General features: G+C 45.8%; 1 protein-coding gene across 16 annotated transcripts in view; it reads left to right on the forward strand.

Moving 5' to 3' along the window:
- Nucleotides 1-16,725, forward strand: part of WNK1 (WNK lysine deficient protein kinase 1) — a 126,646-nt gene that overhangs the window by 101,713 nt on the left and 8,208 nt on the right. For 6 of the 16 annotated variants that reach the window (XM_018048666.1, XM_018048656.1, XM_018048660.1 and 3 more), the window contains 15 exons: nt 700-978; nt 1,653-1,750; nt 1,842-2,004; nt 2,517-2,633; nt 2,939-3,112; nt 3,343-3,400; nt 3,536-3,655; nt 4,142-5,544; nt 6,636-6,719; nt 8,222-8,305; nt 8,927-8,987; nt 11,295-11,368; nt 12,554-13,203; nt 14,186-14,385; nt 15,740-15,934. In XM_018048666.1, the coding sequence (XP_017904155.1) occupies nt 700-978; nt 1,653-1,750; nt 1,842-2,004; nt 2,517-2,633; nt 2,939-3,112; nt 3,343-3,400; nt 3,536-3,655; nt 4,142-5,544; nt 6,636-6,719; nt 8,222-8,305; nt 8,927-8,987; nt 11,295-11,368; nt 12,554-13,203; nt 14,186-14,385; nt 15,740-15,934 (3,760 nt within the window). Of the gene's footprint in view, nt 1-699; nt 979-1,118; nt 1,173-1,652; nt 1,751-1,841; nt 2,005-2,516; nt 2,634-2,938; nt 3,113-3,342; nt 3,401-3,532; nt 3,656-4,141; nt 5,545-6,635; nt 6,720-8,221; nt 8,306-8,926; nt 8,988-11,294; nt 11,369-12,553; nt 13,204-14,185; nt 14,386-15,739; nt 15,935-16,725 lie in introns of all 16 variants that reach the window. The other 10 variants (XM_018048667.1, XM_018048668.1, XM_018048663.1 and 7 more) reach the window with 4 other exon arrangements.

Here is a 16,725-nt window from a genome sequence, read left to right on the forward strand (position 1 = left end):
GAACATCGGGGGACTTAAAAACCGAGTAACTGAATATCATAATAACCAGCAATAACACAGGTTGCTGTTCTCAACCAGACATGCCAAAATAGTCCACATCTGAGCAAGGACCCAGTAGAGATGTCTGACTCATTTGCATCTTTTCCAAGACCCCTCCTTGAGAGAAATGTCTCTCTCCACATTCACTGTGAGCTGAGAGTTCGGTATGACTCAACAGTAGATTGTATCAGGCTGCGTTTTTTTTTATGGGAGGAGTAATGGTGGGTAGCCAACATGGTGTCAATGGAAACCTTTAGGGTTTAGATTTAGAACACTAGCAAGTCATTATGTGACTGCCATGACTGATACCTTCAAGAGTTTTTGCATTTTCATGTTGGACTGCCTGGAAAGTAGGTGTTTTTTTTTGGAGGAATTATGTTTATTCTTCCTATTTTAAATGATCTCCAGAAGGGGAAAAAAGTAGCAGTTTATTATTATTTTTTTTAAGTCGCAGTTTAAAAGTTCAGTTATGTACTGTCCTGTCCTCTAAATCAAAATCAGTCAATCATTTCGTTTGAAAATCTTTAAATTATTAGAGATTGGGCTACTTTTCTTTGCTGTGTGCTTTCCTTTCTTTTTCTTCTTCCCTTGCATGTCTTGCTGTTTTGCTCATTTGATGACCCAACCTGCACTAATTTCCCTTCCTCGTTTCTGTCACAGGGCTTCCCACCTCGACTGCCATCACAGTACCCAGGAGACTCAAACATTGCTCCCTCCTCCAGCGCAGCTTCTGTGTGCCTGCCTTCTGCAGTCCTGTCCCCTCCCATGCCGACAGAGGCGCTGGCTGCCCCGGGTTATTTTCCTGCAATGGTGCAGCCCTATGTGGAATCCAGTCTCTTGGTTCCTGTGGGCAGTGTAGGAGGACAGGTCCAGGTGTCCCAGCCGGCAGTGAGCTTAGCACAAGCCCCCACCACATCCTCCCAGCAAGCAGCTCTGGAGGTAAATGGAGTTCCTGCATGTTTATATCTGAAGCATACACACAATGGGATAGAAATGACAAAGGAGAAACATAGGTTCCCTGGCTTAGGATTCATTTGGAAACTATTTCAAACTAACTTGTGAATGACTTTTTCTTACAGCAGAATGAAATGCCAGTGTGGGGGCCTTGTTGCCACTGGCTGTTCTGTTGGGAAGTGAGTGTACCTTGAGAAGAACAACCTTGTTAGCACTTCACTTCTCTAGCTGGCCCTCTAGCGTTCTTAACCCTTTCTTTCACAAGTTCCTGCCGTGGGCAGTCACCAGAATAGCTTCCCCCGCTGTGCTCCCAGTGATTGTTTCTGCCCCACTCCGAGTGAGCTCTGAGCCGTCTTCTGCACTTTGCTCTGCCTGCCCTGTTGCACATTGTGGTGAGATGCTGGCTGCATGGCAGGTTGTAGTTTCTCACTACCTAGCCGCTCCTCTGGCTGATGACACACCATGCAGTCTGTACCAGAGACTAGCTTTAGAAATTTCCTTTGCAATTTTAAGACGACTGTCTGTAGATGCTGAAATTGAGAGTTATAGTGCTTTTAGGACTTAGGGGAGGGGTAAGGAAAAAAAAGACTAGCTAGTTGGGGATGGTCAGTAATAAACTGCTTTATGGCCGAGGTGTGAATTTCCCTTTCTGTTCACAGAGCACTCAGGTCGTCTCTCAGGTGGCTCCTCCAGAGCCGGCTCCCGGGGCTCAGCCACAGCCTGCCCAGCCAGCCACGGTGGTCTCTTCTATAGACAGGTATGTGACAGGGCAGTTCTCCGTTCTTGATGGGAGGATGGAATAGAAGGAAGGTTGAAATCTCACCGACAACTGCACGTTGTGTTTGCAGTGCACATTCAGATGTGGCTTCAGGCATGAGTGATGGCAACGAGAACATCCCCTCGTCCAGCGGGAGGCACGAGGGCAGGACGACGAAGCGGCTGCATCGAAAGTCTATAAGGAGCCGCTCTCGTCATGAGAAGCCTTCCCGCCCAAAACTGAGAATTCTCAATGTAAGTGTTACTGACTTCTGGCTTCATGTAGTTGATTAATAACATTTAAATATTTATAAAGCTTGGGAATATTGTTGAAAGTTTAGGATCTTTTTTTTTTTAATCACCCAGATATTGTTGCATTTGATATTTCTATGAGAAGGCACTGTCTTACCTTTTAGGAAAAAAATAGTGTTTTATTTGTAGAACAAAGACCTTACGTTTCTTCCAGACCCTTTAGTGAAAGATGTATACAAGTGCATGCTAAGTTGCTACAGTTGTATCCGACTCTTTGCGCCCCTGTATAGCCCAGTATGCTCATCTGTCCATGGGATTCTCCAGGCAAGAATACTGGAGTGGGGTGCCATTTACTTCTCCATAAGTATATAAGTAGCTGAAAGGCTGATATTTTCTTCAGGATTCCTTGCTAGTAGTATAAGAGGCAGTGCTTGGCCTGTGTTAGCTGTCACATTCAGTCCCAGAGCTGAGTATAGTGTTCTGAGATACGAAGTACCTTTCTTTTTTCTTCTTAGGTTTCAAATAAGGGAGATCGGGTGGTAGAATGTCAGTTAGAGACTCACAATCGGAAGATGGTTACGTTCAAATTCGATTTAGATGGTGACAACCCTGAGGAGATAGCCACAATTATGGTACGTCTCTGTCTGGAGTTCCAGACTTTTCCTATGTCCTTGATCTTTATATCCACTGCCATAAGCGCATGTGCAGTATTCTGTGAACTATTTTGACAGTAACATATTTATTTCAGTGTGAACTAGCACACCAAATCTGTGATTTAGAAGTGTTTTTTTCTAGGTCATGTGTAACTAGGTATTGAAGAACCGACTTACATGGTAATCAAATCCAGTATGGGTGTTAAACAGATGGGCAGAAGTGGTGCTGGGATGACTAAAGCTCCAGCACTGTACGAAAGGTGGACGTCGCATTTCTCTTACAGGTGAACAATGACTTTATTCTGGCGCTGGAGAGAGATGCGTTTGTGGAGCAAGTGCGGGAGATTATTGAGAAAGCTGACGAGATGCTCAGTGAGGATGTCAGTGTGGAGCCAGAGGGTGACCAGAGCTTGGAGAGTCTCCATGGCAAGGATGACTACGGCTTCTCAGGCGCCCAAGTAGGTTCATCATTCCCATGGTGAAACTCTGTTTACGGTAAAAGTATGCTGTATTTGCCTTGTGGAGTCTGAGCCGTCTAGTCTGACACTTTGCGAGTGTCCAGTGATACTACATCACACCTGCAACTGAGATGATGAGCATTTATATTCTCTTTGCATGTGGCCATTTGCTTTGCTTGGTCATTAAGACTGAGTTAGAGAACACATTTAATCCCTTTTGTTTGTTGTAGAAATTGGAAGGAGAGTTCAAACAACCAATTCCTGCATCTTCCATGCCACAACAGATAGGTGAATTTCTTTTCTTCTTACTGTTTGTTCTTACCTTTTACCTAAGAAGTTGTGCGCTGATGATGAAATTTTGAAGTGTTGGTGACTGTGTATGTAATAATAGCACAGTTAAGTGGTTTGTTTCTTTTTAAGCAGGCGTTCCTGCCAGTTCTTTAACTCAAGTTGTTCATTCTGCTGGAAGACGGTTTATAGTAAGTCCTGTGCCAGAAAGTCGATTACGAGAATCAAAGCTTTTCACTGAAATTTCAGATACGGGTAAGAAATTGTTTCTCCCACATACATGTATAAATCCCATGTCTCTCCCTCCTAGATTGGAAGCTTGGTCAAATGATGACATAGACAGTAGAGAAGAGTAGAAAATTGAGACTAACCAACAGATAAACATATGGAGAAGGGAAATAGATGATGAATAGAGTGGATTTAAGCAAACAGGCGTGGAAGGATGGCCACACTGGACATAGCCTGTATGACTGGAGCTGCGTGGGTTCAGCACCGTGCATGTCTCCACTTAGCACTACCATGGATGGCTTGCGGTCCCTCCGTGCCCTTTCAGAAGTACATATTCATACAAGATGGCCTACTCTGCTTGAGCGCCCCTGTCACGTGCTGATACCTGCTCGGGAGAGCTCGTGTACCTCGTGGGTGTGTGGCACCATTAAGAATCCCAAGAATAGGTGAGGGCACCCTTTTGAACCGGCTTTTTACAACGGACTGAGTCTGAGTTTTCCTTTTCCTTTGCAGTTGCTGCTTCCACATCTGCTGGCCCTGGAATGAACTTGTCTCACTCTGCCTCATCCCTTAGTCTGCAGCAGGCCTTTTCTGAGCTTAGACACGCTCGGATGGCAGAAGGGCCGAGTACGGCCCCTCCTCACTTTGGTCAGACAGGCCCCGTGTTTCCAGCAGTGCCTCCCACCCTGAGCAGCGCCCCTGGAGCCTCGACTGCAGCAGCCGCAGCCTCAGTGTCAGCCCCTGCCCCGAGCCACCCTCTTAGTGACGTGGCCACATCGGCCATTCAGGCTGAGGTGACAGTGGCCCCTGGAACAGGTGTCATGCCTCCCAGTGGTCTCCCTGTACCCGCTGTGTCTGAGTCCCCGGCACCTTCCAGCGTGGCCCCCAGCGTCACCATCCCTGCAGTTCTCTCGGCACTACCAGCGCCCCAGGCGGCACAGGCTCCCACCCCCGGCGGCGGGGCCTCCAGTGCAGGCACTTTCCCCTCTGCACCCACATCCCTGACACCAGCCTCTGCTGTGGGCAGCGCTGTTGCCTCTGCTGCTCAGCTTCCGCCTGTGCCGTCTCAGCCCTCAATAGGCAGCTCGACCGGGGTGGCCACGCTGACAGCCGTGCCCGCTGCCACTCTGGGCCCCAGCCTCACAGCACCGCCGTCCCTCGCTCTCAGCAGCAGTACCTCTGCCCCGGCTCTGGCGGAGACAGTGCTGGTCAGTGCCCACGCACTGGATAAGACGGCCCATAGCAGCACTACTGGCCTGGCTCTGTCCCTTCCTGCCACCTCGTCCTCTCCTGCCCCTGGAGCAGGAGTGTCCAGTGCTGTTTCTCAGCCTGCTGCTGCGGCTCACCCTTTGGTCCTCCCATCAGTTGTAACCTCTACTCCCGTACTCTCCCAGGCAGGACCCATGTCAACACCTCTACTGCCCCAGGTACCCGGTATTCCACCCCTGGTACAGCCTGTTGTCAGCGTGCCTGCTGTGCAACAGACCCTGGTTCATAGCCAGCCTCAGCCCGCTCTGCTCCCCAACCAGCCCCACACTCACTGTCCCGAGATAGATGCTGACACTCAACCCAAAGCTCCCGGGATTGACGACATCAAAACTTTGGAGGAAAAGCTGCGATCTCTCTTCAGTGAGCACGGCTCTTCTGGAGCCCAACATGCCCCCATCTCGCTGGAGAGCTCGCTCACTGTGGAGACCGCTGTCACAGCAGGCCTCCCAACCACTGCTGTTGCACCAAGCAAGCCTCTGACTTCCACTGCCAGTACTTGCTTGCCACCAACCAGTCTGCCCTTAGGAGCAGCTGGTTTGTCAGTTATACCAACGGTCACCCCTGGGCAAGTTTCCACGCCAGTCAGCTCTGCGCCAGGAGTGAAACTTGAAACTGCTCCAGCAAAGCCACCTTTAACTAAGCCTCCAGTAAGATTCTTATTTTGAAATAGTTGGGAAAATATTGTTCTTCCCTAGCCCCCACCCCAAAGTAAACTTTTTCATTTCAGCCTTGCAGTATAGCTATAGTGATGCTTGGCTTCCTTATAGTAGATATTTATTAAATTAGTTGAAGGTGATTTTAGAATATATGTTCATTGAACCTGAGATTTTTCTCTTCTGAAATGTGGCAGGATTTGGGATTAACTAAGATTTTCTAAGAATGATAGTAGGTAAAATGCGGGCGTTGTTTCTGAATTGGTGCAGACTGAGGCTGAAGAAACCCCCATCCCACAGGGTGTGGGGTGCTCCTGCTGGCACTGTGCCTGGGGACAGCAGTCCAGTCTTTGTTTCCGTGAGAATGCGGGAGGCTTTCTGCTTTGCTCAGGTTCCATAGGCACACAATTTGGAGTTTATAAAAAGTTGGAAGTGGGTGGTAAGTTTGACGGAAGGAGAGGTGAATCCAGTGTTAAGGATACGATTACTAGAATGTGCCTGCTGGTTCTGCTGTGGTGCCTTCCTCTCATTCTGCTTCAGTCTCTGCTCTTCTCCAGATAGCAAGGCTGCGTCTCTCCTGTTGTATGCTTCCTCCTCTTTCTGCCTGGCCTCCTGCGTGAGATCCTTTGTACAGCGGGGTAGTACAGTGGCTTCACTCAGGCAGCATACAGATGCCGTGATAGCATTAGATTTCTGATGCCTTTTGCTCTCAGACCTGCCCCATGGTTATTTCTGAACTGTGCTGTGCCCTCAGACGGCCTGATGACACTGTGCCAGACAAGCTTGCGAGGGCCTGGCCTGTGCCTCATGTCCAACAGCCTTCATCTGCTCTGCTTTCTCTTGGGAATAGCCTTTTACTGAGTTCTGTTCATTGTATTGGTATATCATGGTAACCCCTCTAAGAGCGCCACGGTTATAATGTCCTTTATTTACGGTAGATACCAGAGTGTAACCCAGGCAACAAAATTCCCTTAATCAGATGCATCCTGTTCCTACACTTCTGCATTTGAATTAGTCGGTTTGCTCTCTGTATGCTCTCTCTGCTCAGCATCTCACGGACTTGAATTTCCCTTCATTGTCTGTAGGTGCTGCCCGTGGGCACTGAACTTCCAGCTGGTACTCCGCCCAGCGAGCAGCTGCCACCTTTTCCGGGACCTTCACTAACTCAGGTGCCCTGCAACTTGGCAAATTTCTGTCTGTGCCTTCCCTTTCTTTCTCAAGGCTCATTGCAGTTCTCCACTGCATGATCTTGCCTCTGGCTCCTGTTTGGTTTTGACTTAGTAACAACTTGCTTTTAAAACCCCGTAGCTGATGATATAGGCCCTACTTAAAGTCAGAAGCAAATCATCTAGAAATCATTTGCTGTTAATATTTTTTCATATCTTAATAGGGAAAAAAAAAGCAAACATGACATTTTGCCAAAAAAAGATATAATTGCTTTGTCATTCATGCTTTTGTAGAATACTGAAAGATGACACCATTGTGCAAGTGGAAAATTTTTAATGTAATCAAAATTAGTGGTGAAAGTTCCTAGGAAAAGGGTGCCACCCTGATAACTGATAATGGCCTGCTTTTTCTTGAATGTTTGACATTTCTCTCAGTGACCTCCTAATGAAGTAATTGGGTATGAGAGGGTCATGGTTATGAAAAACAGGTATTAATTTTAAAATCCAAAACCCAACAGAGCTCAGCTAACATGAGATTGCTCAGAGACAAATGAGACCAGTGACATAACAATGAGATCCCATCTCACACCCGTTCTGCTCACTCTGGGTCAGAATCGCCTGCAGTCTGTGAATTAATATGACCTTTCCCAGTCTACCCCCAACCCCACACAAGAGTCAAATTCTTATAAAGTACTTGGCATGATCCCATTGTAACTATGTAAGAGCTTGTGACATGGGACAAGCTAGTAAACAGTGAAACTAAATTAGGGACTTACTTTAGAATAAGATGTAAGAAAAAAATATGGGAAATTGCTAACTTGAAGTCTGAGTTTATCCTTACTTCTTTAATCCCAGATACACAGTAAAACATAATTTAAGCAACTTGCTAAATAAAGTAATAACTCCAATAGAGAACCCACTGCATCAGCTGCTAAACTTTGAAAAAGATTGTGAAAGTCTTGAACCTATTTTCTCATTAAAAACATGTATTCGAATTCCTCAGAAGGCCCAAAATGTGAAATGAGAAACTGCAAATTAGACCTATGGGAGTGAGGCTAAGCGGATGAAGAATAGAGAGGCGCACGGTTGATAGAAGCCAGGGCAGTGACAGCGTGCTGATACCTACTGTTACTCACAAGCACAGGTCCTCAGGAAGATGCACCAAACTGAAGGAGAAAATAGGGAACGATACGGCTGATCTGCCAGTCAGCCTTGTACATGTTTCAGAGTATATTTTTATGGAGAGGACAGATACAAGATAGAAGACCTCAAAACTGTAAAAATAAATGTAACTGGGGTTTTTTTTGGCTTAAGAACTTGATGATACTGTTTTGAGAGCTTGGTGAGTCATTCAAGCAGGGAAGCTAAGGTGAGTGTAGATTATTGGGTTTAGTACTGAGTGAGCAGAGAAGGTCATGCTATGTGGTCTGAGCAGGAAGCAGTGGTCCCATGTGCGTTGGCTCTGGCCGTGCCTGAGGCTGTGCTCACCATGCTGTGTCCTTCAGCCCCCGCAGCCCCTGGGAGACCTGGACGCTCAGCTGAGAAGAACCCTCAGTCCCGAGACTGGTGTGCTGACGTCTGCCGTTGGTGTGAGTTCTGACAACCTTGATAAAATCTTCCCATAACCCTCATGTGTTATGTTCCTGGGATGTAAGCTGTGACCTTGACCACTTTGAATACCTTTAGCACCGAAGCAGAGTCTTTGCTTTTGTTCCAGTCAACAGAAATGAGATGGTTAATGAAGGAGTAACACTGACCTAGCAGTGTAACCAAGCAAGACATTGGTTTTGATTTTCTTATCTTCCCTGTAGTTAGAGCTCTCCCACAGACCAGCCCTGTGGATTCTGTGTTTATGCCCGGGAGGAGGCCACACTTTTAAGTTTGAAGCCTTAAGTCTTTTAGGCTTGTGACAAAATAATGTTCTAATTCAAATTACCTTTCTGTGAATATCCACATTTAAGCATTCCATGAGAAAAATTAAGAAAGCGATTTGGAAAGGTTAAGACTCAAAATTTCTTTTAAAAATCTCCAAAACATCCGTCTGTCTTTATATCAGACTAGTTTTTAGGTTATTAAAGAAAAATTGCCTTAGACAAAAGCGTTTCTTCACACATCCTGTCTTTCTGGCCAGTGGAAAGCCATCAGGGAAAAGACCCTCTTACTGAGCCTCTGACGCTAAAGCCGTGGTGGTGTCTGTGTGTGTCTTGCAGCCCGTGTCTGTGGTGGCTCCAACCGCAGTTGTGGAGACAGGAGCCCAACTTCCGAAGGACGGTGAGAGCACCCTTCTTCCTCTCTGTTCCCACGCCCGGCCTTCCTGTAGTTGATGGTGGGAGGTACACGTTCTTGAGAGTTTGCAGGTGTACTTGAGACTGTCAGAGGACATTCTTACGTATTTCCTGCTTGGCAAGAGCTGCTACTAACATCTAGAGCAGCAGTGTCAGGAGGGTCAGGAGGTTTTTACTTCTTTTTGAGTGGTGGCTTCCTAGGGGATAATGATAGTTTCTTAGCATAAGACTCTTTCTTTTTAGCTAGGCCAGATCCTTGCTAAAACATAACAAGGAAATTCAAGCATACTTATAAAAGTTAATTTATTCACAGCCTCTTGGCTTTTGAGATGTATAGAAATATAGAAGCTTGAACAGCATGGATGGTGAAAATGCACATGTAAGAGTTCAGATTCTCAGTTTTAAACATTTTTTTTGTCTATTTCTGAATTGTTTAGAATTGGCATGTCCATAAAATAATCTGTTTTTAAAAGGAATATTTCCAAAAAAATTTAATTCTGTAAAAATTATCCATACCAACAGCTTAAATGTTTTATTAGAACTTTTATCATGATGTTAGTTGAAAGTTCATATCAGCTATTGTTGTAAAGTTTTGTTGTAAATCTCTCTTCACCATCAGTCCCACCAAACATGGGAAATTTAACACTTTTTGTTGTTGCCTTTTCCCAGATAACCATCCTCCTCAACATCACCTGCCATAAGTGTAATTCCCTGTATAACTATTAGTAAGATTGCCTGAATGCTCTTACTACTTCCTGTCTTCCTTAAAAGTGCTAAGTTTCACTTAAGACCTTTCTAAATTAAATTATTTTTAAGACAGTCACACTGTGAATTGGCTCTTATTTTAAAAGAAGTGACTTGAAAATCAGTGGAATAGTTTAGAAAGTCTAGAAATGGACAAACTAAAATAGAATGTAAAATATGAAAAAGGTGGCCTTTCAAATCAATAAAACAGATGGGGTAGTTCAGTAAGTGGTTCGGACAACTAGACAGCCATCTGGAAAAAAGTAAAGATGTATCACTAGCCTAGGCCAAAATAAATTCAAAGTGGAACAGAGATGGAAAATGCTGCCATAAAGCAGGACTGTAAGAAAACAAAAGGGATCCTTTTTTTTTTTTCAACTATTTAGAGCAGAGTTGACAAACTTGTTCTGTAAGAGGCCAGAGAGGAAATACTTCAGGTGTGGCTGGCCATACAGTCTGTCACAACTACTCAAATAGCTAACCTATTGTAGCTCCAAAGAAGTAATAGATAATAAATGAATGAGCTGTGTTCCAATAAAATTTATTTATAAAAACAATCTGTGGGCTAGATTTGGTTCACAGATCATAGTTTGTTACTCCCTGATACAGAGAAAGATGTTATTATTACGTTTAATACCCAACCCAGAAGCATTAATAGATTTTCAGTTTCTGCATGGGGGAAAAGTACTGTTACGTCCAAAGATAAAGATAAATGAAAACCTGGGAAATGTGTGTGTTGTATATGCCTATCACAAAAAGCACTTTGTTTTGCCAGTATAAAGAATTTCTGTAAATTTGGCATAGACCAAAATTTTTAAAAAGATGACGGGAGGAAAAAAACAAACATAGACGTGAAAATATTTAACTTCCTTCATGAAACAGAACAGTAGAATAAAACTACAAGTCATCGTATTTTTCCCCTATCCTTGGTAAATTCACTGGTGACTTGGTGTATATATATAGCCTTTTTGGGGATCAGTTTATGTCTGTCAAAGTTTTAAATGGCAGTGATTCAGTACTCCCATTCTTAATTTACTACACAGATTTTTAATATAAGAATATACATATTAGAGCAGTTGCTGCTATAAAAGTCTGCTATAGCTAGTTCCTGTTTAAAATGGGTCTTTAGTGTCCTCAGCAGAATCTCTTGGTTTGCTTCATTTATTTACATCTTTGAGTTACAGGACAGAGCTATAGTGTCCCTGCCCGTCAGCCTCAGTATCTCTTCCCTTGTGAGCTAAACCGGGAAGCCGCTGCTCCCAGCTTTTATTCCTCCATGTGGTGTGCTGTCCTGTGTATGGTGTACAGGGGAGACAGAGGGTTTCACAGCGATGTAATCTTTACACAGAAGGTGTCCGGGAGGAAGGCGAGCAGTAACCGTTTCCCCTTGGGCGCAGCGAGGGGGGACAGACATAAGGAAGTGTTCCTCTCCTCTAAGGAGTTTCTTCTTGGAGTGCGCAGCTTGTTTACTGTGCTTCTGGCTAGGGGAAGGAGGCTGCTAAAAAGAGGCTGACATTCCTTCTCTTCCTCCTTCGTGTGGCTGTTCCAGTCTTTCAAGTCACAGAAGCTCCTGTCCTTGCACCCACTTCCACAGCTGGTGTTCTGAAGATGGGGCGATTTCAGGTGAGACTCTCGCTTTTAAGGGGTAGTGTGTGTGTGACGAGCAGTGGTGGTGTATGTATGATAAAAAAGGGATTTCCGATTCCGGAGTGGGAGTGTATATAAGAAACTTACATCTGTCTTTGGGGACCTAATTGCCATCAACGATATGTCTTTTTTAGGAGCACTTTAGAGCTGTTTATCATTTTCCTCTCTTAAAATAATACATGGAAGATGAAGACTACTCAGAGTGGTAGAGGGACGGTAGACAGTTGTCCTCCCTGCCCATCCTCCTCTTGTCCTTCGGCCCTGTGCATGTGTGGACCTGACGTTGACCCTGCTTCTTTTCTGACGGCTCGCTGTAGCTTTTCCCATCTAGGAGTAGGGTTATCTAGCCATTCTCCTATTGTCAGTCATTAGGCGGTTTCTAATTTTTGAATAAGTAACAATAAACATCTTTGTATAAAAACAGTTTTTATGTTTAGGATAACTTTCTTAAGTTTGATTTCCATAGTGAAAATACTGGGTCAGCATCAAATGACACCATGTTGTTCTATTTTCCCAGTTGGGAAACAAGTGAATATTTTCTGGGTTAGTGATAGGGAACAGTGCAGGCTTTAAAAATCTTTTTCTGTTTTCTTAGCTACTTTCTAATTATTCTCAGGATAGCACTTGAAGCTGGGGGGTATTGGGTCATGTTCTTCTCATTTGTAAAGTTCTCCGAGTTTGTGGCTTCCCTGACTTTATTTCTAGTACATTGTTGAGCTAGCACAGGAATCTGGATTCTTCCTTTAGCACTAGCTAGTTGTCCTATTTCTTGAAGCTTAGCTGTCATTTAACATTTATTGGATTTAATCTTTGTAGTTTCTCTTGTTTACAAGCAATCGTCAATATTCTGTGACCTATTGTTATTTATATTTTAACAAGATATGATCTGAGTCCTGTGCCCAACAGGAGATATTGGAAGTAGCGAATTTGCTTGGCTTAGCCAGCCGCTCAAAATCTCATCTGATTGCATATCTCAGTGCAGACCTGTCATGCTCTGTGGTACAGTTCCTTCTGTTTTCACAGTCCGAGGTGGAGGGCCTGTGTAAACGAATAATCAGCCTACTCAGACTAGGACGTAAAGTGATTCACTTTTTTTATCATCCGTTGTGAAAATGGAGTGTTCAGGAGCTTTTTAGTCTCACTTTGGTCTGTTTATGTCAGGTTTCAGTTGCAATGGATGATCCCCAGAAGGAGGGTAAAAGTAAATCAGAGGATGCCAAGTCTGTCCACTTCGAATCCAGCACGTCAGAGTCCTCAGTGTTGTCAAGCAGTAGCCCCGAGAGCACCGTGGTGAAGGCAGAGCCCAACGGGCTGGCCGTCCGGGGCACCTCTGCAGATATGCCGGACAGCGCCCGCCAGCCGCCTGCCTCAGAAGCTGGGCAGCCTAGCAAGGTCGGCCGTTTTCAGGTGACCACCACAGCAAGCAGAGTGGGTCGCTTCTCTGTGTCCAGAACCGAAGACAAAGTGGCTGAGGTGAAGGGAGAGGAGCCAGTGGTCTCTCCTCCTTTCATGGACTCAGAACACGACATTCCTCCCACCGTGCCGCCAAAGAAAGAGAAACCCGAACTGTCTGAGCCTTCGCATCTGAATGGGCCGTCTTCCGACCTGGAGGCTGCCTTCCTCAGCCGGGACGCAGATGCTGGCTCAGGGAGCCCACACTCCCCTCCGCAGCTGAGCTCCAAGAGCCTTCCTGCCCAGAGCCTCAGTCAGAGCCTCAGCAATTCCTTCAACTCCTCCTACATGAGCAGCGACAATGAGTCAGACATTGAAGACGAGGACTTAAAGTTAGAGCTTCGCCGACTACGGGAAAAGTGAGTGTTTCTCCCGTGAGGGTGGCGGCAGAGCTGTGTGAGGACCCCGTTCCCGATGCCGGAGCGGGGCCTCTGGATGCAGTTCTCGGAAGGACTCAGGGCATCCCTAGTCACAGAGCTGCCTCAGCACCTGTGCATGGCTGCTGCATGTGGTTTTTAACACTAGCACTTCAGTGTTATTAACCTAATCTTAACCATTTCTTAGCCTACTGAATGAATCTGGTAATGGCACTGGGGTATAGAGTACTTTAGCAGGTTTTCTTGGTCACAGTTGACAAACTGGATTTGAGTTGCCAGTTCAGTATCCTATATAGAGCCTCAAAATCAGGAAATTCTTCTGGAACATCATCAGTCATTTGTGGTTGGCTAGGAGCTTTTTTTGGAGAAGGCAATGGCACCTCACTCCAGTACTCTTGCCTGGAAAATTCCATGGACGGAGGAGCCAGGTAGGCTGCAGAGTCGGACATGACTGAGCGACTTCACTTTCACTTTTCACTTTCATGCATTGGAGAAGGAAATGGCAACCCACTCCAGTGTTCTTGGCTGGAGAATCCCAGGGACGGGGGAATCTGGTGGGCTTCCATCTATGGTGTTGCACAGAGTCAGACACAACTGAAGCAGCTTAGCAGCAGCAGCAGGAGCTTTTTCTGGAGAAGGAAATGGCATCCCACTTCAGTATTCCTGCCTAGAAAATTCCATGGATGGAGGAGCCTGGTGGGCTACAGTCCATGGGGTCACAAAGAGTCGGACACGACTGAGCGACTTCACTTCACTTAGGAGCTGTTTGGAGTTGGCTTGGGTGTAGAGGCCAGCAAGAAAGAGCTGACAAACTAGAATCTCAAGCTAGTAGAAACTAGATTAAGTGCATTTGAGGGACAGAGTCATTAGCAGGTAAACCTGTGCGTGAAGGTGATATCATGTTAATTTTTGTTGGAACAGAGGTGGTTATTGTATATTTTAACTGTTTGGTTATCTTTTGTAGACATCTTAAAGAGATTCAGGACCTGCAGAGTCGCCAGAAGCACGAAATTGAGTCTTTATACACCAAACTGGGCAAGGTTCCTCCTGCTGTCATCATTCCCCCAGCAGCCCCCCTTGCGGGGAGAAGGAGGCGACCCACCAAAAGCAAAGGGAGCAAGTCCAGTCGCAGCAGCTCTTTGGGGAATAAAAGCCCTGGACCAGGTCAGCTGTGGCCATCCTGCCTTGTGTTTCTGTCTCCGTCTGTGTCTAGAATCTGTTGAACACTGGCTGCTTCCGTTGAATTAATTGTGAAGGAGTTTGACTTTCCCATAGTCTGACTTCCTTCCTTCCACTCCCCATGTTTATGGAGCCTCTTTCTGAGCCTGGAAGACAGGGTGGCACTGTGCCCTTTTCCTGTGTTGCCCATATTGCTGTCTGGTGGTTTCCTTCATTTGTAGTTGTTCTTGACTCATGGGACTCGTCACCAAACTCCTAGGCAGCTGGAAGAAAACACACTGTTCTCTATTTAGTAAAGCCCAGGTCAGTTATCTCTTTTTAATGAGTGGAGTGGTCATAATCACAATTGGCACGTATGTAAATTTCATGTAGCTGTTTGGGTATGTCATGTGATAATGTCCTTGCTTAAAGTTTTGTTTTATTTAGTTGTGTGGGAATAAAGAACGTGCTAGTATTTATAGTCAAAAAATAGTTAAATCATAATCTCTTTATTTTTGTGGTTTGCCTATTTTTTTCTTTATTATGTAGAGTTTTTACCCTTTGGCGAAGTTATGGTAGTGTTAGTAACTAGTTGTAAGTAAAAGCAGCTGGAACACACTTACATACTTACACTCCAGTACACTTGGCACTTGCTCCTCAGTTCTCATGTTAACTGTATTGGACAGCACTTGCAGGCTTAACAGCTTCCCATTCTCTGCAAGTTTTCAGAGGCCCACACCTTTTCTCTGGGATGTTAGAGCCAGTTCATTATGAGATGTGAGATCATAAGTCACAGCAGCTAATGTAGATTCTGATCCCAATTTCAGCCTTCTTTTGGAGTGCACTTCTGTTCCACTAGTTATACTAAGGAATAGCCAGGTGTCTACTTCAGGACACCTGGCTAATGAGTGAAAGCCATCTATCAAAAATAACTCTAAATATGCATTACTCTATAATCCCTGTATCATTTTTTGACACCTCTTTGTACTTTATTTGACACATGTACCAGAAAGACTAAGGAGAGACTGTCTCTGGACCAGTCTCCGCTAGAGAGGGTAAGAGGCAGGGCTGAAGTCGCACAGTGGAGTTCCCACGTCTCCTGCACGCGCTGTCTTCTTACCCAGCTGGGATTCCTGAGTCCCCTAGGTTATCTGCAGCTCAGCAGCTTCAGGGATGGGGCCCTGCAGCCCTGTTGCCTCTCCTTTATCTCTTACTCCCTATCCCGTCCAGAGGCCTTTGCCCTTTGGTCTGTAGCTTTTGACCCATTATCACTCCCTCAGTGGGACAAACAGTAGACAGTACTTGTCCAGTGCAGGGGGAAAGCTGTGTACCTCCCTTACCCCAGTGTATCTTCTAACAGGTACCCTGTCTGGTCAGAGTGCAGCTTCAGTCTTGCACCCTCAGCAGACCCTCCCCGCTCCTGGCAGCGTCCCGGAGACAGGGCCCAACCAGCTGTTACAGCCTGTGAAACCATCTCCTTCCAGTGACAACGTATACTCGGCCTTTACCAGTGATGGTGCCATTTCAGTACCAAGCCTTTCTGCTCCAGGTCAAGGTGAGAGCCACGAGCAGCCACCATCCTCTGAGAGCCTTGAAATGGAGACACAGCCACACGCAGGACAGAAGCCTGGGGCAGGCAGGTGGCTTGGGGGAGCAGCTGACCTGGAACCTGCTGCCCACACGGTTCTTTGGGCTGTCAGGGGGGTGGGTAGCAACTCGCTTGGGTGGGATCACTGCTCCCTTCTGGTGGAAGTAGGTTTTCTTCAAGGGATTACAGCAGAAAGTGGCCCTGTGACACCTCAGTGCAGTGCAGGACTCCTTTGGGATTTGGAACTTATGATTTAATACTGGACTGGGGTTTCCTGAAACCAGATTCTTAGGCGTTTTAGCCCTTTCTGAAAGTTAATGCATTTGTTCAGCCAGTGTAGACTTTAATAATTTCTAAGTGTGAAAGAGACATACTAAAGTGAATAGCCCTAAAATTCAAGTTGCTACCTTTAATCTACTTCCCAAGTATAGGTCGTTTAATAAACAGGTTTAATAAAATGATCACTCAGAACATTCCTGTAGAGGAAAGACCTTTTGGTAACATTAGACAAAACTTAAAAGCTGTTGTGCATCTGGGTGGAAAAGAATGAAGGGGATCTAGACGGCAAACGGAGGTGCCTTTGCCGCAGCTTTGCGAAGGTTAGGGATCAGCCTGTCTCTGAGCATGCTGGTGGGTGGCGCAGTCTGGGCTGGTGGGGGACAGACCTGACCCCGCCTCTGGCGTGCAGGCCTGTCCTGCGAGCTCGTCCTTCTGTGTGCCGTCCTAGCACATCCGGCTCTCAGCTCGGGTTCTAACGT

The sequence above is a fragment of the Capra hircus genome, chromosome 5 (genome assembly GCF_001704415.2).
Source record: "Capra hircus breed San Clemente chromosome 5, ASM170441v1, whole genome shotgun sequence".
NCBI classification, from domain to species: domain Eukaryota; kingdom Metazoa; phylum Chordata; class Mammalia; order Artiodactyla; family Bovidae; genus Capra; species Capra hircus.